The sequence below is a fragment of the Molothrus aeneus genome, chromosome 28 (assembly GCF_037042795.1).
Source record: "Molothrus aeneus isolate 106 chromosome 28, BPBGC_Maene_1.0, whole genome shotgun sequence".
In the NCBI taxonomy this organism is placed as follows: domain Eukaryota; kingdom Metazoa; phylum Chordata; class Aves; order Passeriformes; family Icteridae; genus Molothrus; species Molothrus aeneus.
In genome coordinates this window covers 1,590,026-1,610,691 of record NC_089673.1, presented here as the reverse complement: position 1 = coordinate 1,610,691, position 20,666 = coordinate 1,590,026, and the positions used below count along the sequence as shown (strand labels likewise).

Genomic DNA, 20,666 nt, shown 5'->3' with positions numbered 1-20,666 from the left:
GAAATCGCGCTCCGGCTCTGATTGATGGCTGGCTGCGAGGGACTCCAGCGGCACGGCACAATTACAGAGCGTTTAGAGCAGGAGGGGTCAGCACTCGGGTACAGCTCAGGGAGGCTCCCTGGGACTGCACAAGGACCACCAGGTCTCTCCTCCCTCCAGGTGGGTGAGACATGGGAGCTGTGGGTGCACACTGGGGCTCAGGGGAGGATGGAGGTGGATGAGTGCCTGGCCCCAAAAAGGGGCACATGGTGGCTGGGGACACCCCGGGCTAAAGGATGGCACAGGGGACAGGCAGGACAGGCCCAAGGCCAGGCAGGAGGGTGGGAACACTCTGGAGAATCCCAGGGATCACCATGGTCAGGGGCTGGCAGCACCCATCTTTCTCAAAGTGTGGGGACAAGCAGTGGCACTGGGGACAGGGGTAGCCCAGAAGGAACAGAGAACCACAGCAGATCCAGGATCACATCCCAGCAAGCCAGACCCACCCCGTGGGGTGCCCAGAGCCAACACTGAGCCACAGCCCCCCCAGAGGAAGGCCATGGCAGGGCTGAAGCTCCAAGCAGCTCCTGGAGCAGCTCAGGGATGTTTACTGGGAAAAGCAGGAGCAGCCAGCAGCTCTTCCTGCGTGTGCTGAACTTTACAGAGTGCAGCCGTGCCCCGGCATAGGAACAGCCTGGGAGCAGGCTGGGAAGAGCCACGGGATGTGGAGCAGCTGCTTTCAGTGTTTTATTAAAACAAAAGTGAAGACCCAGCACCCGCCTCGCCCAGGCTCGGCTCTCCCACCGGGGAACTGCTGCCAAAGGAAGCTCAAACAGCAGGAAATGAGTTTGAATGAGGCAGAGCCCAGGTCTCAGCCTGCTCCAGGGTGGATCACACCCTTGGATCCAAAGCCAAGGGTGACCCATGAGTGATGGCCACAGAGGCAGAGAGGAGGAGCAGCAAGCTGAACACCCCATCCATGTGAATGAGGTGCTGTCCTCCCCCTCGCTGATTTTACAGCTTTTCTTTAAATCAACATGAAAGAGGGGAAATCCAAAATCTAAATCTGGATGAGGAGGGCTGAGCTATGGGGAATCACCCCAGGGGACACTGCAGGCAGTAACAGGGCCTGAGAAGGCCACAGCCCTAGGGAGGAGATTGTCCTGGAAGACATTAAAGTGAGATTGTACCTGATTAAAGTGAGATTGTACCTGATTAAAGTGAGATTGTGCCTGATTAAAGTGCCTCAACTCAGTGAAGTCCCACAATGGACCCACATGGGAACAAGGGCATCATCCCACAGGCACAGCTGGTGGGTGAGAACCTGAGCAGGGAGAATATGCCTGAAAAAACCTCTGGCTGTGTTCACCTTGGGAAGTGTGCAAGGAGACACCACTGTCTGCATTCAGCTGGCAAAGCTCATTAACAGAGGTGGCCTTTCACTGCCCTTTTCAAACGGGGAAATTCAGGCCCCTTCCCTGCCTAAGAGAAAAGGTGAATTAAGAGATGAAATGCCGGATGAGGAGGAACACCAGCCCGCCGAGCCCGGCAACGGCCGTGCCCACCACGAGCCGTGCCCAGAGGAAATCCAGGGAATCCTCGAGGCGGGTGTGCAGCTGCAGGACCTGCCGGCGAGTGCTCTCCCAGTCCCCGGAGTTGTCGATGACGTGCGTGGCCCACCTGCGCTTCTCCTCCAGGGGCAGCTGGGAGCTGATCCGAGCTTCGGCCTCGGCCACGCCCAGCCCGCTCCTCTTCATCAGCCGCGCCAGCTGCGTCGGGGGGTCACTGCCGGGGGGAGCACTGGGCTGAGCTGGGCGTGGGAGGGAGGGAAAGGGGGATCTGCCCTCCTCGGGCACCGGGGGGAATCGCTGGGATAAAGTGGGAATGAGAGAGGTGCCCCCTTGTCATTTCTGACACAGTCAGCCTGCACTTGGAGCAGCAGAGCCACTGCTGCCTGGGCTGTTCTCAGCATTCACAGAGCCTGTAACAGTGCCCCAGATCCTGCCCTGATAGAACATGGGCTGTGGAAGGCCCAAAGGCAGTGAATTCCCCTCTGTGATGGTGCCAGGGAAAGCTCAGGAAGGCCCTCATGCACTATAAAGGGAGGAGGTATCACTTCTCTCAATTGCACCAGGGCTGAGGCTGAACCTCCAGAGTGGAGGCACATGATGGTCCCATCTGAGAGAGGTGGCTTTGTCCCTGTCCTCGTGGCTCCTGGAGCACTTACCAATAAACCAGCACTGTGTATTTCATCAGCCTGGCCAAGCCACGGGTCTCGAAGAGCAGAGGGATGTCGAGGATCACGTAGCGGTAACCTGTGGAAATGGCAACATTCCCCAAAAAAGGGAACAGAGTTAACCCCCATTCCCAAATCCCTCATGCTGCACACACACCATGGTCAGGAAAAGCAAAGCAAGCAGGAGCTCTTCAGCTCCATGATCACAGCCAAGCAGAGCAGAGCCTGCTGGCCCTCCTCCCTCTCACAGGGAGGAAATGGTTTCATTCCAAGTTTCCAGAGGAAAAAAAAAAAAAATCAACCCTAACCTGGCTGCTCCAGACCAAAGGTGAAACTGCAGAAATATAATGAGGAGCTGAAACAAGGAGCTGAAATGAGAGCAGCAGTGCCTGGCTGGCAGGAACAGCAGCTGTGTGCTGTGCTGGCCTCTCCCGGGAAGCAGTGCCCACAGCAGGATCTGCTCTCCTCTCCTTCTCTTGTCCAAGACTTCACCAGGCTGCAGCCATCTGAGCCAACATTTCCCAGCTCAGCTTTCCTCCCTTTATGAAAAGCTTTGGCTAAACAGCTCCATTTTTCCAAGGGGAGCAAGGAAATCCCCACAGACCTCCTGCAGCTGTGACACTGAAATGTGAGGGGAGCCTCCAGGCACAGCCCAAGGGCTGAACTCTCACCAAAACGGGCTGAGTTTGGTTTAAAACCTCTGACAGCACAGGGAGCAGAGCTTCTCACAGTCAATCACTGTCCCCTGGTCCTCTCCATGCCCCTGCCCTTGGCCAGTGTTTGGGGAGGTGGGAGATGCCCTGCTGAGTCTGGGGGAGAGGCTGAGGGGAGGAAAATCTCTAAGTCAGGACTTCACTCCCCTGTGTGTCCCCCAGTCATGGGGACATCTCAGGCTGGTGTCCCCTCTTTATAACCCCCCTAAAACCAAGCTGCCCACAGCAAGTAAAGTCTTGACAAAGACATCCTCATCCAAGGAGCCACCATTCCACCGGCACCTCCATCCTGAGGGGCTTCTGGCTGCCCTCTGATTGGATCGATCAGAGCTTTCCTTACACAGCCATCCTCAGAGACAACATCCAGCTATCCCAAATCATTAAATCCTGACTAATGAGGACAAAGCAGCCTGCTGAAGCCACACAGAGCTCTAGCCAAGGGCCAGGACAGCATCCGCCTCCTCAGCCTGCAGCCCCGAGTTCAAGACTCCATCTCTGGCTCCTGGCATTCCTGCCTGTTGCTTCCTTTGTGCTTCCTCCTCCTCCTCCTCACCCCGCAGCAGAGCTTGGCCCCGTGGTGCCCTAGCCTGTTCAGCTCTCTCAGGGCTCAGCTCTGATAAGCACCACCAATCCAGACTGACTCTATTAAGGCATCCTTCTGTCTACATGGAGACCTCTGGAACAGCTGGTGATCTTATCTGGCATTTCCCCAGCCCAGCCTGACAGCTGCGTTTGTTCCTTTTATCAGGGGGAATGTGGCACTTTGGAAGCCACAGCTGTCAGCCCATTCCTCACCTTATCGACACTCAGAGGGCTCCAGAGCTTGCAGTGAAGCTGGAGCAGGCAGGGGGCAGGGAGGGACATGTGGACATTTCAGCAATGTGGCATTATCTGGTGGGGAATCTCAGCAAAGCTGCTCCCAGGCCCTACAGATACACTTGAAACCACAGAGGAAAGCAGTGAAGGGCAGCAGTGAAAGGCAGGAGTGAATCAGGAATGAATCCTCCAAACACTGACACCAAAGGCCACGGCAGGCAGAGCACAAAGGCTGTCACTCAACGTCCCTTCCCTTCCCCTGTCATCCCTGTCCCTCTCCTCACATTCAAGGGAGCAGGGATGGCTCCTGCCCAAGCAGGAGTCCTGGCAAGCTGGACAAGGCTGACACCAAACACACCTCAGGCTGTCACTCAAAGTCCCTTCCCTTCCTCTGTCATCCCTGCCCCTCTCCTCACATTCAAGGGAGCAGGGATGGCTCCTACTTGGGCAGGAACCTGGACAAGGCCTCTTACCAAGTACAAAATACTTCAGGATCTGCTTCAGCATCTCCTTCAGGATCTCAGGGTGGGTGATGGAGTTCAGCAGCCGTCGTTTCTCTGGCTGGGAGAAGATGATGCTTCCGAGAGCCTCACGATTTATCTCGCCGTTCTCCAGGAGGATCTCGGTGCCAAAGTGCTGCAGGATCTGCTGATGGGCCTTGGAGTGGGGCTGCACCACTGAGAACATCAAAGAGCTGGGGGTGAGAGCCAGTTTTACAGCACAGTTGGTGTTTGTATCAGCAATCACCCTCAGATGGGGTTTGCTCATTCACCACAGAGCTGATGCTCGCCGTGGCAGCACATCTGCCTCTAGCACATCTGTCCTGGCACTACATCTGCAGCTCCTGCCAGCCCAAGGTCCCTTTGAGGGCTGACACCTGGAAGATGGAAGCCCTGCAGACATTAATTCAGCAGCACAACCCTGGTGGCACGTGCTGCCGTTCAGGGTGACCGGTCAGCAGGGAGGACACGGTGACAGCCACAAGCCAGGGCTGGGGGAGCAGCTGGGCTGAGCCAATTCCCACCAGGGATGGAGCAGGGAGATCCTAAAGGAACCAGGACCAGCTGGAAACTTCAGCACTGTGTGGATGTCACTGCTGTAACGTGGCCCTGGATGCTGCTGATGTGGTTTTTTTTTTATTGTCTTTCACATCAGTCACTAAATTCTTCAGGAAAATGAACAGAAAAAGATTCTGAAAGCTCAATCCCCAATCAGCCCTTGCAGGGGCTCTGACGTTACAGGAGTGTATAAGTTGAAAGCCACACACACAAAAAAAAAAAAATCCAACAAAAGGGATGAAGCAATAAAGCCATAATTAAGCTCCAGCTGAGGGTAACCACAGCAAGGACAGACCACAGATAATCATCTCTCCCAAATCCAGGAACATTGCCACAGGTTGTAACCTCAGGCCAACCTCATAAAAGTCTTTAAGACCAATTTTTTTCTCCTGTGGAAGGCAGTTTCAGGATGGGTGAAATCCATACAGTAAACAAACACATATAAAATAGGAATTGGTGCAAAATAAAGTGATTGGCAGAAAACTTTCACAGAGTATCTGTAGTGTTTTCCTACCGTCTCCGAGGGCTTTTAGCACCTCCAGCAAATTTCCTGCACCTCCAGGGGAATTACAGTGCAATAAAATGTTAAAGCATCACAGCTTTGAGTGGCTACACAGTAAGTTCTTCACCAAACAGAAAAGCTCAGGCACTTCCAAATGACACCACTGCACCATTGTTCAACAGCAGACCCCAAACCTGCTGCATGCAGGGGCCACAGCCCTCAGAAACCCAGACTGGTTTGGGGAGAAATCTCACCCAGTGCCACCCCCTGCCATGGCAGGGACACCTTCCACTGTCCCAGGCTGCTCCAAGCCCCATCCAGCCTGACTTGAGACACTCCCAAGCATCCAGGAGCAGGCACAGCTGCTCTGGGCACCCTCTGCTCTCCTCATTGTCCTGGTGGGGTGAAGGGATTAACACCTCACAGGTAATCAGGGAAAACAAGGTCTGCTCTGGTCCTACTGAGTCAACAGATCTGGGATTTTGGGGTTTTTCTCCAGCCCAAGCAGCACAAGCCTTTTTGTTGTTGTTGTTGTTTGGGGGTTTTGTTTGTTTTTTTTGTTGTTGTTGTTTTGTACTTTTTTGTTGGGTTTTTTGAGCACATTAATTTTGTGCTCTGATCTCTCAGTATCACCAGAAAAACAACATCAGCACAGAGGGACATTCTCTTTCAGCCACCAGTGTAACTGAGTGACAGGATGGGTGTCCTGGGGCTCAGGGGGCATGTTGGACTCACCAAGGGATCCCACTTGACAGGGAACCACATTTCCTTTTGCCCAGAGTTGGCTTTCAGACCTGGGAATCACCACACTCCAGGGGATGGACACTCAGAGTACAACATCCCCACGGTGTTTATTAGGTCATGATCTTTTTTTTTCCTTTATTAAAAATACATCCCCGTTCCAATCCCCCCTCCCGGGGCAGCTGGGACTGGGAAGCAGGAAGGAAAACCTTTCTGCGATGTACCCAGAGCACCCTCTGCCGTCAGCGATCCCGGTTGTCAGGGGAACCTCAGGCAGCGGGAGGAGCGCTGGGAAACTCACCCTGCCTGGCGATAACATCGGCATCGACCACGGCACAGCCCAGCTCCCGCAGCACGGCCACCACCGCGCTCTTCCCTGACGCGATGCCACCCGAGAGTCCCACCAGGAACATGGTGCCCGTCCCTGCAAGGCAAAGAGAAAAGCTGCAAAGCATGCCAGGATATCGTCTGAATTCTGTTCATGCTGAGCACATCAAATATTTAGTCCCAAACAGGCAACTTCATTCAAAGCTCATTTTCCTACTTTCTCAGGGTGTCACTGAGACAGCAGCAGGATTTTGGCAGCCTCTGAGCTGGGTGTTCCACAGGCTGGAGGACAGCGTTGGATTAAAAATGCTGCTCTGGATGTGCCACTTGAGCCAGCCCTGAGTTCCTCCAGCTGGTTTATCTGCAGCTCCAGCAATTCATTCCCCTTTAGCATCTCCAATCATCAAACCACAGCCCCACCGACAGCACCTGTCACAGGCATCTTTTATGGAAAATCCTTTCCTTAGGATTTTTGTCTCCTGAGAAGCTGAGAGGCCTCAGGAACAAAATGTACCCAATGGTTATCTGCTGCTGTGGAATGCAACAGGTGCATCTGGGATTGGGCTCATGTGGTTGTTTCTAATTAATGGCCAATCACAGCCCAGCTGGCTCGGACAGAGAGCCCGAGCCACAAACCTTTGTTATCATTCCTTATTATTCTATTCTTAGCCAGCCTTTGGATGAAATCCTTTCTTCTATTCTTTTAGTATAGTTTTAATGTAATATATATCATAAAATAATAAACCAACCCTTCTGAACCATGGAGTCAGATCCTTGTCTCTCCCCTCATCCTCAGACCCCTGTGAACACGGTCACAAGCACCCTGACCATGGAATTATGGAATTGTTTGGATTGGAAGAGATTTTAAAGCCCATCCAACTCCACCTCCTGCTATAGACAGGGATTTCCACTATCCCAGGGTGCTCCAAGCCCTGTCCAACCTGGTCTGGAACATTTTTAGGGATGGGGCAGCCACAGCTGCTCTGGGCACCCTGTGCCTCTCCACCCTCACAGGGAGGGATTCCTTCCCAATATTCCATTTCCCCTTATCCTGTCCCTCCATCTCTTGTTCAAAATCAGGGAGGGATTCCTTCCCAATATTCCATTTCCCCTTATCCTGTCCCTCCATCTCTTGTTCAAAATCAGGGAAGGATTCCTTTCCAATATTCCATTTCTCCTTGTCCTGTCCCTCCATTTCCTGTCCAAAGTCTCTCCTGGAGCCCCTTTAAGTCCTGGAAGGGGCTCTGAGCTCTCCCTGGATCCTTTTTTTCTCCAGGTGAACACCCCCAGCTCTCCCAGCCTGGATCCAGAGCAGAGGAGCTCCAGCCTTTGATGCATCTCCAAGGCCTCCTCTGGATCTGCTCAGAGAAATCAGGAAATTTCTGGGCAGGTTTGTTGTGGGTGACCCAGGAGCAGGGAAATAGGGCAGAATTCAGATCTGAGCCAGGACTGGGACACAGGAGGAATAAAAAAGGGGCAGAATTCAGAAAATATCTGAGCCAGGAGTGGGATCCAGGAGCAGTGAAAAGGGGGCAGAATTCAGACAAAATCTGAGCCAGGGACAGAGAAGCAGTGAAAAGGGGGAAATTCAGACAATGTCTGAGCCAGGACTGGGACACGGGAGAAGTAAAAAAGGGGTAGAATTCAGATCTGAGCCAGGACTGGAACCCAGGAGCAATAGAAAAAGGGGCAGAATTCAGACAAAATCTGAGCCAGGACTGGAAAAAGGGCAGAATTCAGACAATATCTGAGCCAGGGACACACAAGGCCCAAGAGGGAGAGCCCTGCTCAGTCCCTGCAGCCAGGTATCAAAGCTCAGCCACCTCTGACACCACCAGAACCCACAAGGCACTCAGGAAATCCCATTCCCACACCAGTGGCAGCCCTAAGGACAGGGCACTCACAGCTCTGAGCAGCACACTGGTGTCTGGGAGCTGCCCTGAGCACACATCTGTGATTTTGGGTTTTTGTTTGGTTGGTGACACTGCACAGACCCTGCAATCCTCTAAATCCTGCTTGTGTGCTCTCCAGATCAAGGGATTCAGCCACACAGAGGCAGCTCTGGGGAGCTGAGGGCACTGTGAGTATCTGAATCCCACAAACAGAGCAGCCCCAGCAGGGTACAGAGCCCAGTGTCCCTCCTGCAGCCCAGCCCAGAGCCCTGCAAAAAACTCTGCCCATAAAAGAACCAGGTACAAACTGCCCAGGTGGGCACAGAGGATGGCTGGGAACACAACAAAACAGAAAACAACAACAAAAAAAGACATTTCAGTCACAATTCAGTCCTCAAACAGGAGCCAAACCCACAGTTTGGAGGGAGGAGGAGGAGGTGGGTAAGGCCTGTGGCAGCTGGAGGCAGAGGGAAGGGGCAGAGCTGGAGCAGACACCAGGACAGCAGATGGGAACATCTTCCCTTTTCCTTCCCTTTTCCAGACACCAGGACAGCAGATGGGAACATCTTCCCTTTTCCTTCCCTTTTCCAGACACCAGGACAGCAGATGGGAACATCTGCTCCCCTGCAGCAACAAGGAAAAACAGAGGGCCAAAATATGACCAGCAAACAGTAGAGACTGTGGAGGTTTATCTACATCCCAAACAGGACCTGGCCCCCATGAAGAGCCTTTCTGGTGTCCCAAGGGGCTTGGAGTGACACAGAGGCTGGTTATTTATTATTTATTTGCCATCCCACCAGGATTTTATCCTCCCACTGCTGCAGCCTGTAGGAGGAGGAACCAGGAGGAGCTGGATCACGGCAGTGCAGGCTCCTGCTTTGTAAAAATACCCTGAAATAAATACAATTTGTAAAAATACACTGAAAATTCTCCTGCCCTTGTAAACAGGGTTTTAACTGCAGTAATTCCAGAGTTCTGGCCTCCAGCCTCAGCTGGGACTTGCTCCCAAAACCCTGCTATTTCTGTCCCTCCTCCACAGGAATCACTGCAGGGGAAAGCAGCCCTTGGAAGGGTTGTCCTGGAAAGCAGGGCCAAGCAGGGATCTGAGCACTTGTGCTGTCCAAGGGCCTGCACAGATCTCACACATCAATATTTAACAAGCTCTGGTTTGAACTGCACACGAGGGGAGAGGGCAGCTTGCTCCTGCAGATGTTACTGGCAGGAGCCAGAACTAGTTTTCCCCAAAATACAGCATTTTTGGGGGATATATTTGGCCTGTTCCAACTAAACCAGACATGGGGAAAAATCAGAACACCACCCAAAGAGGTTGCTCAGGAAAACTTGGTGAGCTGTTATGGGGAGACGCAGCCAGAGCATTGAGGAAATGTCTTTCAAAGAATTAAGTGCCCAAAAAATTCCCGTGCTCCAGCTTCTAGAGGGTTTTGAGCACAACACAAGCTGCCAGCCTCAATCCATCCACCAGGCAAGCACAGGGAGTGGGGATGAAGCTGGAGCGTGTCCTCCAGCACCAACCTCACCCGGCCCTCCTCATCTCTGCTGGGGCTGAGAGCGCTGGTGTTTGGTTGGAGGATGCTACAGCCAAAGGGAAGAATCATCGTTAATTGGCGGGGAAGAAACCGCAAACACCGTGACCGACCCCGCGGGCGCCGCCATGGCCGCCGCCCTCACACTCACCCTCCGCCCGGCTTCACCCACGCCGCAGTGTCCGGCGCGCCCATTGGCTGGCGGGAAGAGGGGGCGTCTCTCCCAGCCAATCAGAGCCGCCCTCATTAGACTCGACCCATCCCTCAAGCATCCCTCCCATCCCTCGCGGGTGAAGACGCCACCACCGTGGCTTCAGCGGGGAACGGGTCGCGGCTCTCCGTCCGCCGGGGCATCCACGCGACTGCCCGGTTTGAGGGAGCCCTCCCGCCAGCGGCGGTCCGCCCCGAGACACCACCAGAGATCTGACGGGAATTGTAGTTCCGGTCCCAGCGCAGCCCGGCCCCCGCAAGCCCACGCGGACTACCACTCCCGGCATGCCTCACGGCCCGCCGGCCAATCGCGGCGCGCTTTGTTGCGGGGGCGCGGCACGCGCGGAGACCCCGTTCAAGATGGCGGACGACAGTGAGACAGCAGTGAGGCGGCCACCGGCGAGGCCTTCGCGGCCGACGGCGGAGGAGAACGACCACGAGCATTGCAGCGACTGCGAGAACGAGGCGGAGCATGGCTCCAACCGGGGGTGAGCGGCGGCCGGGACCGCGTGCCACGGCGGCGGCCGGGCCCATTGAGGCGAGGAACGGCCGGGAAGTGAGAGGCGCCCCGCCCCTTGCGTGCGCTGATTGGCCGCTAGGCAGCATCCCGGGCAGCTATTGGTCGAGGCGCCAGTCAGTCTGGCGGGGGGGCGGTGCCGCTGGCGCCCATTCACGCCCGCTGCGGGAGCGTGTCCGAAGCTCAGCAGGGTCGGGCGCGGCCCGGCGTGGATGGGTGACGGCTGCGGTGCTGCAGGGCGGCCGGGATGGGGCCGTGAGCGTCTTTTTGGGGCAGAAATGAGCCCATTTAGCAGCTCTTCCTGCCCTTGCGTTAGGGTGTGTCTCCCCGCATTCCCTCTGCCCTCCCGCAGGAGCCTCAGCCTACTCGTGGCATCTCCATCCCCGCGGTGCCACCCAGGGTGGTGGCACGCGTGATGCCGCTTTCCGGAGCATGTGGCATCCCTGGAATAATCCCGGCTTTCTGCACACTCATCCCGTCGTTATCCTAAACACAGCCCAGGGTTTTGCAAAGCTCTGGCTACATTGTCTCGTGGTTGGAGGAGCGCAGCCTCCAGGGCTATGGAATGGTGGAATAACAACAACAAGGCAGGGAGCGAGCACAGGCAGCCAGGCAGGTCCTTATCTCAGCAGGGAAGAGCTGGGATGCTTAACGTAGCACCCTCGTTACTCACTGCCTTAATTAATACGGTGCAGAGCTGCCTCACTATGCTTGGGATTTGGGGGAGAGGCTCTGTCCTCGTTCCTGCTGGGAACCCAACACCGATGTGTGGCTTTCCAGAGGTTCCCGGTGGTTTTCACTTTGTTTTTCCTGCAGCTGAGCCTCCTTGGGCTCCTCTTTCTCTCCTGGTGCTGCTTCCCCAGCCCTGCAGAGCAGAGACCACAGGCTTGGAGAGCCATTCTCCCTCCAATCCTGCCTGCCCAGGAACCAAAGTGAATAAAAGGTCACACAAGAAATATCACAGAGGCTTTTTTTTATGACAGCACAGCTGCCCATTTATATTTCATTTGCCTCCCGGGTGTGGCACCGTGTCTCACTTTAATCGGTTTAGCTGTGCTTGGGGGAGATTTTTATTTTCTTTCCCTCTGACATGATTAGGTTTGTGGAAGCCAGAGCTGAGCACAGGAGACACGGTGCTCAATCACTGCTGCTCCTCAGCCCAGCAGTTCCTCCTGCCCTTTGCCAGGAAATGGTGTGGCCTGGAGCCCTCCTGGGTTTCTGGGCACCTCGAGGAGCTGGGCCATCACAGGCAGCCTGGGGAATATCCACTAGGAAATAGTTTGAATGACTTGGGAAATAACACCAAAAGTGTGGCTGGTGGGCACATAAGGAGCACGAGGCAGGGAGGCTTTGGAGCTCTCTGGCAAACCCCCAAAAACCACCAGGGAGAGACCAAGTGGTGGGAAGGAGGATGGATTTCTCACTGGGTGCATGAATTCTGTTGATTCCATACCATCCATCCCATTAGAGCAGGGTGTGGGAGTGTTTCCTGTCACCCCAGTGACACTGTCCCCAAAAACAGGGCAAGGGAAGGGCTTTGAGCTGCCAGGCTTTGCAGAGCCACACTCAGAGCCCTTCCTGTGCCAGTTTGTGCTGGGACTCACTGGGTTTTGGCCCTGAGGTTTAAAACATAAAAGTATTCCTCAGTGAAAGCAATACTTCCTTTCCTTTTAAGGACAGGAAAGAGGAATTGAGTTTCCTCAGCCTCAGTCCTGTGTCAGCACGGGGAGGTGGCTGCAGTGCTCTCTGCTGTGCCTATCCAAGCTGATTTTCCAAAGAAAATAATCCCACTCGGTTGTTTTTCATATTTCCTTTTGTGTGGAGGGAGCTTCTGCTGTGCAGGATTTATTCCCTGGTTCTGGAAGGGCATGGGCTCAGCCTGGTGGGGTTTGTCACCTCCCAGGCACTGGTGACACCAAGGATGGGAGTGTCCCAATCCCCTGAAACAGTCCAGAGCCACCTGGGGAAGCTGTTTCAGGCTGGAAGGGTTTGGGAGTGCCACTGTGTGAGGGGGCACAGGGGCTTTTCCAGACCAGAGGGGTTTGGCAACCCCTGCCTGCTCTTAGCCACAAGAAAGGGTTCCTGGGACAGGCACTGGTGGCATGCTGGGCTCTGGAGCTGAGCTCTGCCATCTGGAGATCCTCCCTGCCACAGCCCCTAACGAGATTACAGAGATTACAGCCTAAGCACTGTGCCTGATTAGCCCCTGGCATGGCTGAAGGATTTTCCAGCACCTAAATACAGAGCAGGGATCTTCTCATCTGACACTTTCAGCCTCCCACCAGGCTCAGGGAGCTGCCCACAGCTGGGGCTGTTCCCCTTGTGCTTCCTCCCTCAGCTTTGGGGGCACCCAGGGATGGATGAGTGGGTGCTGAGCACCAGTTTGTTACTGGGTGAGTCTAGAGGCTGTTTTCCAGTTTGCACCAGTTTGTTACTGGGTGAGTCTAGAGGCTGTTTTCCAGTTTGCACCAGTTTGTTACTGGGTGAGTCTGGTGTTTTCCAGCCTCTAGAGGTGCTGAGTCAGTCTGAGCAGGTCTCACCCTGAACAAGCCCGGTTGCTGTCTTTAAATGCTTCCAAAAATCAATTTTCAAGTTCACTCTGTTCACAGGGGTTGTTTGCTGGGCAGTGGTTGGGGCTGGAGCCTTTGCAGACCCCTGGAAACAGAAAAGGAGGGATTGGAGCAATGGCCATGGTGGTGGGGATGCCTTTCTCAGGAGAAAAGTGTTTTCCTTAGCCAGAAAAGAGACCATGGTGATCCCACAGGGAGCTGGGAGATGTTTGCAGCCAAGGTGCCTTTGTCCTGCTACTTCATCTCTCAGTGCACCTCAGAATGCAAAGGGATATGAGAGGAAAAAAAGGGCCTTAAATGCAGCTGGGAAGGCTGTGGGCTGTGGTCTGTGGGCTGTGGGATGGGCTGGCAGCTCACCCCTCCTGGGGATGAAACTCCTCCAGCCCTCTCAGCTTTGTCAGGCCACCTGCAGATTTTGGGTGGTGGTGATTTGTCCCACACATTGTCATTAATTTGGGGAGTATCTGGGTGGTGTAGCTGGAGAAAGAAGACATTTGCTTTCCTTTAAATAGAAGATATTTGCTTTACATAGATTTAAAATAAAAAACACCTGTAATTGTTGCTTCTCTGGGTGTGGTGAGTGGGGTCTTTGGGTTTTCCAGCATTTCCCTACATGCTGGTGCCTCCTCTGCCAGCTTGGTTTTCATCTCCTGGCTGGAGCAGGGCCCTTCCCAGGCCATGCCACCTGGAATGCAAAACCTCATCCCACCTTCTGCCACCCTGATTTCTTCCAGGTCACGACAGCTTTGCTCATAAATCAGGGAGGAATTTTCTCAGAGATTTCACCTGCAAGCTTGGGCTGAGCTCATTAGCACCAAGCTGGGAGTTGGCAGCTCTGATTTATGAAGCAAAGCAATGCTGACACAGTATGAGGGGAGCATTTTGTCTGTCACAGCTGACACCTGCAGCATCCCAACGTGCAGGTGAGCTGGGAACTCGTGTCCCTCCCCTTTGGAAGGGGCAACTTCCAGTGTCAGCCCTTGAGGTGTGCTCAGGAATTCTCCTGGTGCTGTCAAAATTGATAGGAAATTGTTTGGATGTGTTTATTGCAGCTCCAAGGTGGCTTTGCTCATCCCAGGACTTCAGTGTGACCAGGATTTGCCTGTGCTCCTCCCCAGAGAGTTAAAAAAGCCATCACACATTTGTCACTAAAATCAATAGTGGTGTCAGCAGCGCTGTGCTGCCATTGCTGCTGCTGTCATGTCCAAGCAGCATCTCCCAGGGGGAGCAAAGCCCTTTCCTGGCAGTGGGAAGGAAGGTGAGATTCCCCCCAGGGCTGCTGGACCTTGGAGCTTTGTTCCTGCTCCTCTCCCTTCTTGTTCTTCTGGAGAAGAAGGGGGGTTTATCTTCACCCCCTTTTGTGGGGCAGCTTGCCCTGAACCACTGCTTGTTCCCACACCAGGAATGCTCCATTTCCTGGTGTCCTTTCCATCCCCAGGTGTCCTTCTATCCCCAGGTGTCCCTTTCATCTCCAGGTGTCCCTTCCCTCTCCAGGTGTCCCTTCCCTCCCCAGGTGTCCCTTTCATCTCCAGGTGTCCCTTCCCTCTCCAGGTGTCCCTTCTATCCCCAGGTGTCCCTTCCCTCTCCAGGTGTCCCTTCTATCCCCAGGTGTCCCTTCCATCCCCAGGTGTCCCTTCCCTCCCCAGGTGTCCCTTTCATCTCCAGGTGTCCCTTCCCTCTCCAGGTGTCCCTTCTATCCCCAGGTGTCCCTTCCCTCTCCAGGTGTCCCTTCCCTCTCCAGGTGTCCCTTCTATCCCCAGGTGTCCCTTTCATCTCCTGGTGTCCCTTCCATCCCCAGGTGTCCCTTCCCTCTCCAGGTGTCCCTTCCCTCTCCAGGTGTCCCTTCCCTCTCCAGGTGTCCCTTCTATCCCCAGGTGTCCCTTTCATCTCCTGGTGTCCCTTCCACCTCCAAGTGTCCCACACAGGCTCTGCTGGTGGATGAGGATCCTTTTCCCCAGCATGTGCTGTCTGCAGAGTCTCTGCTGCTGTTCAGGTGTTATCCAGAGGAAAAGCTTCCCCAGTGTCCTGCAACCCCTTCTCTGCTCCCCATCATGTTGGCTTTCTATTCCACATCCCATTTCATCCTTCCAAAACCATTTCTCCATCCACTTTTCCCCAGTTTCATAACCTTGCTGCTCAGCCCAGGGATTGCACAGAGTGGTTGGGTTGGAAGGGACCTTGAAGATCATCCAGGCAGAGACACCTTCCACCTTCCAAGCTCTGTTTTCCTCCCTGGCCTTGCTGAAATAAATAATTGGATGCTGCTCCAACACATTTTCCAACACATTTCTTTTTTTTTTTTTCCTGCTCCACCCTCTTTACCACTTCTTGTGTTTGTAAAGACATCAAACTGTGCTTTTGTGGGGGGATTCCAGGCTGGTGCCTCTGGGCAGGTCAGATCTGTGGGGTTTCCCTGTTTTGGGGTGCAAGGAGGGGGACAGCTGAGCTGTACCCTGACCCTGCTGGGCAGCACTGAGGGGCAGGACAGAGCTGAGCCATGTGCTGGCAGCTGGCAAAGCTCTCCTGATCCTGCTCCTTCCCCTCAGACCTGCTCCAGCCTCTCCAGGACTGCATTTCCCCCTGAGCCCTGAGTGCCTCAGAGGCTCCCAGCTCCCCCATAACGCTGAATGTCCTGTGTCAGGTCATTCCATGCAGGATCACAAGACCATCATCATCATCATCAGTTGCCCTCTGCCATGCTGGGAGCAGGAACCTCTCCTGGGTTTTGGCACCAGGATGCCAAACAAAGGCCAAGCTCAATGAGGGGACAAAGCTGGAACAAAAGCCAGGTTCAGTGAGGGGTTTCACACCAGCAGCTGTTTGGGGATGATGATGATGATGATGATGATGATGATGATCTGGATGTCCAGGGCTGCCCTGCAGCTCTGGAAGGAGGAGCTGTGCCCTGGTGTGGGCACTTCCCACCCTGCACTCCCAGAAATTTGCTCTTCACTCTCAATTTTCCAGCTCCAGCATAACAATATGATAATTTTCCAATAAACAGCTTCATCTCCTTAGAGCATCACCTCTGCAGGAGAGGTGACACTTGGCACAATGTCCTTGGCCAGTGACCTCTCTGTGGTGCCTGAACCTGCTCTGAGGCCTCATGCCTGGGGCTGGATCAGTTATTTCTGCTTCCACATCCATCCTTGGGCTTGGACAAGAGGAAAAAGCCAAAGCTGAGCACCCCAGCACTCCACAGGGTGGGTTTGGGCACGGGTGGCAGAGCAGGGATGTGGTCACCTGCAGCACAGGGCACAGTCCCCACTGCCCAGCACACCTGGGGGTGGGAGGTGTTGGTGCTGTCCCTTTTTGGGGACTCCAGGGAGTTCTGTGCCATGGAGTGTGCACAGAATATTCCCCTTCCTGGAGACTTGGACTCAGCAGGAGCCTGCATTTTCATCAGAGTGCCTCAGAAACCAAAGAAATGTTCTCCCAAAAGAAAACCCCAAGGCTCCAATGATGTTTCTTTTGTTCCTCAGGGGCCTGAGTCCAGCAAATGACAGCGGAGGCAAAAAGAAGAAAAAGAAACCCAAAAGGAAGAAAGAGAAGGGAGGAGGAGACCAGGCTGACCAGGCTCAGGACCAGCCAGTGAAGGTGACCACCCCCTACCCAGAATCCAGGCCCCTCCCAAACCCCTCCTGTGTTACTTAGGCCAAGGAAGGAGTTCCCAGCCCTGGTTTTAGGCACTTGTTTGCTCAAAAAACTTCAGATTTTGAGCGATTTCTCCATGTGTGGGGATTCCTGTTGGTGCAGAAGCTGTTTGCAGAGCACTCCAGGGGTAATGCAGTCCTTGGCTGGATATCTCAGCCAGTTCCAGGCTCAGACTGGCACCTCCAAGTTACTCTTCCCAGAGAGCAGCTGCTGTCACAGGCAGGAGCTGCCACTGCCAGGTGAGTCCTGCCTTCAGCAGCACAGAGGGGACATCTGCTGGTGTTGATTTTTTGCTTGATGATCCCAGGAACAGCAGCTGGAGAGAGCAGGGTCTGTTTTATCCCTCTGGGCTTTGCCTGATCCTCTCCAGCAGCCACTGATTCAGGAATGGGACACACAGGGTTTGACCCTCCTGGCCCACTTGTCCCCTCTGGTCCTGTGGCAGAGGGGACACATCAGCAGAGGCTGTTTTCTGTCTGATGCCAGTACCTGTCCAAATATTTTGAATATTTTGTCCATCTGACACTGCAGAGCTTTAAATTGGGGCTTTGTGTTTTTCAAATTAAATTCCTCAGGGAACAGAGAGGAGCTTGGGTTGGGAATTCAGTGCAGAGCCATCCCCCCTGAGGAAGAGGAGGATGAAAGTGTCTTTCATCTTGACTCAACCTCTCTGCCTTGTCCCAGTCCCTGGGGTCCAGGGACTCCTCTGGAAGCTGCAGTTTGTGGATACAGATCCAGCTTGGAGGGAGGAGGCTGAACAGTGAGAGAAAAGCCACTGAAAGCATCTCAAGTGCTGGGTGTGGGTTGATCCATCTGTCTCTGCAGGATGTCAGGTGGGGAGGTTTGCTCCTGGGGCTCACAGCACCCACTTAAAGCATTTTTCAGAAAATTCTGCCATCCCCTTTGTCCTGGGAGTGCCTGGAACCAGTTCTAGATGAGGGGCAGGGGGCCTGTCAGGGACTGAGGATGGGAAGGGAACTTCCTGCCTGCTCTCCATGACAGGATCAGCTCCACATTCCCCTAATGAGGAGGAGCCCTGCTGGCTCAGCTTACTCATTTTGCCTTTCCACCCTCCTTCTGTGCCCTCAGGTGAACTCTTTACCTGCTGAGAGGATCCAGGAGATTCAAAAAGCCATCGAGCTCTTCTCTGTAGGCCAGGGACCTGCCAAAACCATGGAGGAAGCCAGCAAGAGGAGCTACCAGTTCTGGGACACACAGCCAGTGCCCAAGTTAGGTATGTGCAGCCTCTCAATGTCCTGGGGGCCCTGGGGGAGGCCCTGTGGTCTCCAGGAAGCCCTCAGAGAAGCCTGGAGATGCTGATCTGTGGCCACCAGGTGAGTCCCTGCCTGGCCTGGGCTTCAAAGGCACCAAAACCACTTCCCCACCATTCAGCAACGTGGGCTAGGAGGGTGGGGAGGGTCTGAAGAGCTGTGCAAGCACTTCAGGGGTACAGAGGGACAAGGAACCCCTTCAGACATCTCACCTGATGCTTCCTGCATTTGTGCATCCCTTAATCCCAGGCCTGGTCTGGGCCTGGAATCACCCAAGGCAGCCAGAGCAATGTCCTGGATCCCAACAGGTCTCCTCCAGCCAGGTCTCATCAGCTCTTGGAGATCTATTTCACACCCAAGATAGCTCAGCTACCTTAGAAAACATAAAATCAGCAGCATGGCTTCTGTGGTAGTGTTGGAAACAAAAAGGTTTTAATAAAAGGCAAAGTAACAAAACTCTTTACAGAGAAAAACTGAGCCACCTGCTAGAGGTTCTTGCTCCTGCTAAAACACCTCACAAAAGCAATTTAGTTCCTTTGTTTTCTTCTTTCTCTAGTGAATTGCTCAGGCAGGACTTTTTGGCTCCTTTTCAATTGGCCATCCTTAATTTTGAGGTGAAGTCCCCCAGGTCCTATGAGGTCTCTTTTTCACTCACTGAGGAAAGAAACTTCTGATCTTTTTTCCTTTTTAAGGAGACAAAAGACAGTTTTGTCACTCTGTCAATATGGGCCACACTCCTACAGGAGTTCTCTGCTGTGTGAGGCCTCCACAACACCTCAATCTCACCTCTCCCACCCCTGCAGTGGCAGACAGGGATTGTCACTTCACCCACCCACTTTGGGATGTGACAATGGGCAGGCAATCAAAACTTCCAGGGCAAGGCTGGAGCCCATTGGGTGAGCAAACACAGCCACAGCTGCATCCTCCAGCTCCACACTGGTGGTGCCTGATCCTTCCCCATCCCCACCATCCCAGCCTGGGCCAGCACTTCCCTGGGAGCCTCTGCAGGGGACAGTGATCTCCTGCCAGCCCTGCAGTTGTGTCTCCCCAGCCTTCTGTACCCAAGTTTTGTGTGTGGTGTTGCCACATCCTGAGAAGGGCTCAGAGCTGTCCAGCTCTCCCTTTCCTGGGGGTTGGAGCTTCCCAGACAGAGATCCTTGGTGGGGAAGGTAATTTGGGGTGAGTTGGGGCAGGGAGCAGCTCTGGGAAGCAAATCCAGTGCTGAGCTGCCACATCCTTGTTCTGCTGGGCTCACATCCCTCCCTGGCACAGGCAGGAGAGGGGAAGCACAAACATAAACAGCTCCACCCCAAGCTGCCATGGGCATCTAAGGATGGAGAGCCCCATCTCTTGTCCCCTGTAAATATCCCAGTGGTGCTTCCCAGCTCTGGGCCTTGCTCCTGACAGCCTGTGGCAGTGATCTGCCACTGAAAGCATGGCAGGAGCTCTCAGAGCAGACCTGCAGGAGAGCTGCCTGTCTGGAAGGCTCATTCCCAGGCTGATTGGGGTGCCTGGGATAGCTTTGCTTCAGTCCCTCCTCATCTGCATCCCCCAGAGCTCAGGGGAACTACAGAATGAGTCCAAGCCCACAATTTTCTAGATTTATCTAAAACTTGTCATGGCTTCAGATTTGCTGCTGTTCAGGATTTCCCTTCATGAGTTGTGACCGTGTTCACAGGGGTCTGAGGATGAGGGAAGAGATGAGGATCTGACTCCATGTTTCACAAGGCTGATTTATTATTTTATGATATATATTACATTAAAACTATACTAAAAGAATATAAGAAAGGATTTCCTCAGAAGGCTGGCTAAGAATAGAATAATAAGGAAGGATAACAAAGGTTTGTGGCTTGGACAGTGAGTCTGAGCCAGCTGGGCTGTGATTGGCCATTAATTAGAAACAACCACATGAGCCCAATCCCAGCTCCACCTGGTGCATTCCACAGCAGCAGATAACCATTGGTTACATTTTGTTCCTGAGGCCTCTCAGCTTCTCAGGAGGAAAAATCCTAAGGAAAGGATTTTCCATAAAAGATGTCTGTGACAATGAGTTTGTATCCCCTTTGCTGCAGGTGCAGTGTTTGATTCCCATTCCATGTTGTCCACACCACTTTTTTGAGGCTTTTTTGGGTCTCAAAAATTTTCCTGGGAGCACCAATCTTGGCTTTAAGTTGGGAAAATCCCAGTGAGATGGGACATGGTCATGTGAGACAGCAAAGTCTTGCATTTGCCCTTTTTTCCAAGGATCCTGGGCTTGGAAAACATAATTTCTGCTTGGGAAAACCCTGGGGAGAGGGTGGAAAGTGTCTCCTGGGGTGTGGGGGGCACACAGCAGCTCGTTACTCCCAACACCAGGCTGGTGGCTGTGCCCTGGCCACTCACAGTGTCCCAGTGCTCCTGCAGTGCTCTGACACGTGGGCATGGGGCTATTTAGGGCTGGGATTTTTGGGGCCAGATCTCCAAACAGTTCAGCACCTGCTCAGAACAGAGAGGGCAGCCAGGGGTGAGTGTTTCTGGAAGCTGCCTGGGGTGGGTGTGATGGGGGAAGTTCTTGCTCTGGGCTTTCATCACCTCCCCATTGCTTGGAAACCTTTTCAAAGCCTTTTTATCCCTAATTAGCACAACTCGCTTTTCTT

General features: G+C 53.8%; 2 protein-coding genes across 4 annotated transcripts in view; one reads left to right on the top strand and one right to left on the bottom strand.

Moving 5' to 3' along the window:
• Window positions 1-713: 713 nt before the first annotated feature.
• DCAKD (dephospho-CoA kinase domain containing) lies at window positions 714-10,134 on the bottom strand. Of its 3 annotated transcripts, none has more exons than XM_066566807.1 (5): window positions 9,960-10,134; window positions 6,347-6,469; window positions 4,218-4,421; window positions 2,207-2,294; window positions 714-1,764 (listed from the first exon to the last, which is right to left on the bottom strand). In XM_066566807.1, exons 2-5 carry the CDS (start codon window positions 6,456-6,458, stop codon window positions 1,479-1,481), a joined length of 690 nt encoding a protein of 229 aa, XP_066422904.1. In that variant the 5' UTR covers window positions 6,459-6,469; window positions 9,960-10,134; the 3' UTR covers window positions 714-1,478. The 3 variants fall into 3 exon arrangements, with proteins under 3 accessions (XP_066422904.1, XP_066422905.1, XP_066422903.1); XM_066566808.1 differs by lacking the exon at window positions 9,960-10,134 and adding an exon at window positions 8,680-8,750; XM_066566806.1 differs by lacking the exon at window positions 9,960-10,134 and having other exon boundaries at window positions 6,347-6,502.
• A 204-nt stretch (window positions 10,135-10,338) lies between these two features.
• The window catches only part of NMT1 (N-myristoyltransferase 1), a 22,406-nt gene continuing 12,078 nt past the window's right edge, over window positions 10,339-20,666 (top strand). The window contains exons 1-3 of the mRNA XM_066566805.1: window positions 10,339-10,506; window positions 16,588-16,702; window positions 17,849-17,993. Of these exons, the coding sequence (XP_066422902.1) occupies window positions 10,379-10,506; window positions 16,588-16,702; window positions 17,849-17,993 (388 nt within the window). The 5' untranslated portion in view covers window positions 10,339-10,378. The remainder of the gene's footprint in view (window positions 10,507-16,587; window positions 16,703-17,848; window positions 17,994-20,666) is intronic.

Coding starts and splice junctions, on each gene's coding strand:
- DCAKD (XM_066566806.1), bottom strand. CDS start 6,500: ATGCTTTGCAGCTTTTCTCTTTGCCTTGCAGGGACGGGCACCATGTTC. Junction 4,422..6,346: donor CGATGTTATCGCCAGGCAGG/GTGAGTTTCCCA, acceptor TGATGTTCTCAG/TGGTGCAGCCCCACTCCAAG. Junction 2,295..4,217: donor CCTGAAGTATTTTGTACTTG/GTAAGAGGCCTT, acceptor CCATTTCCACAG/GTTACCGCTACGTGATCCTC.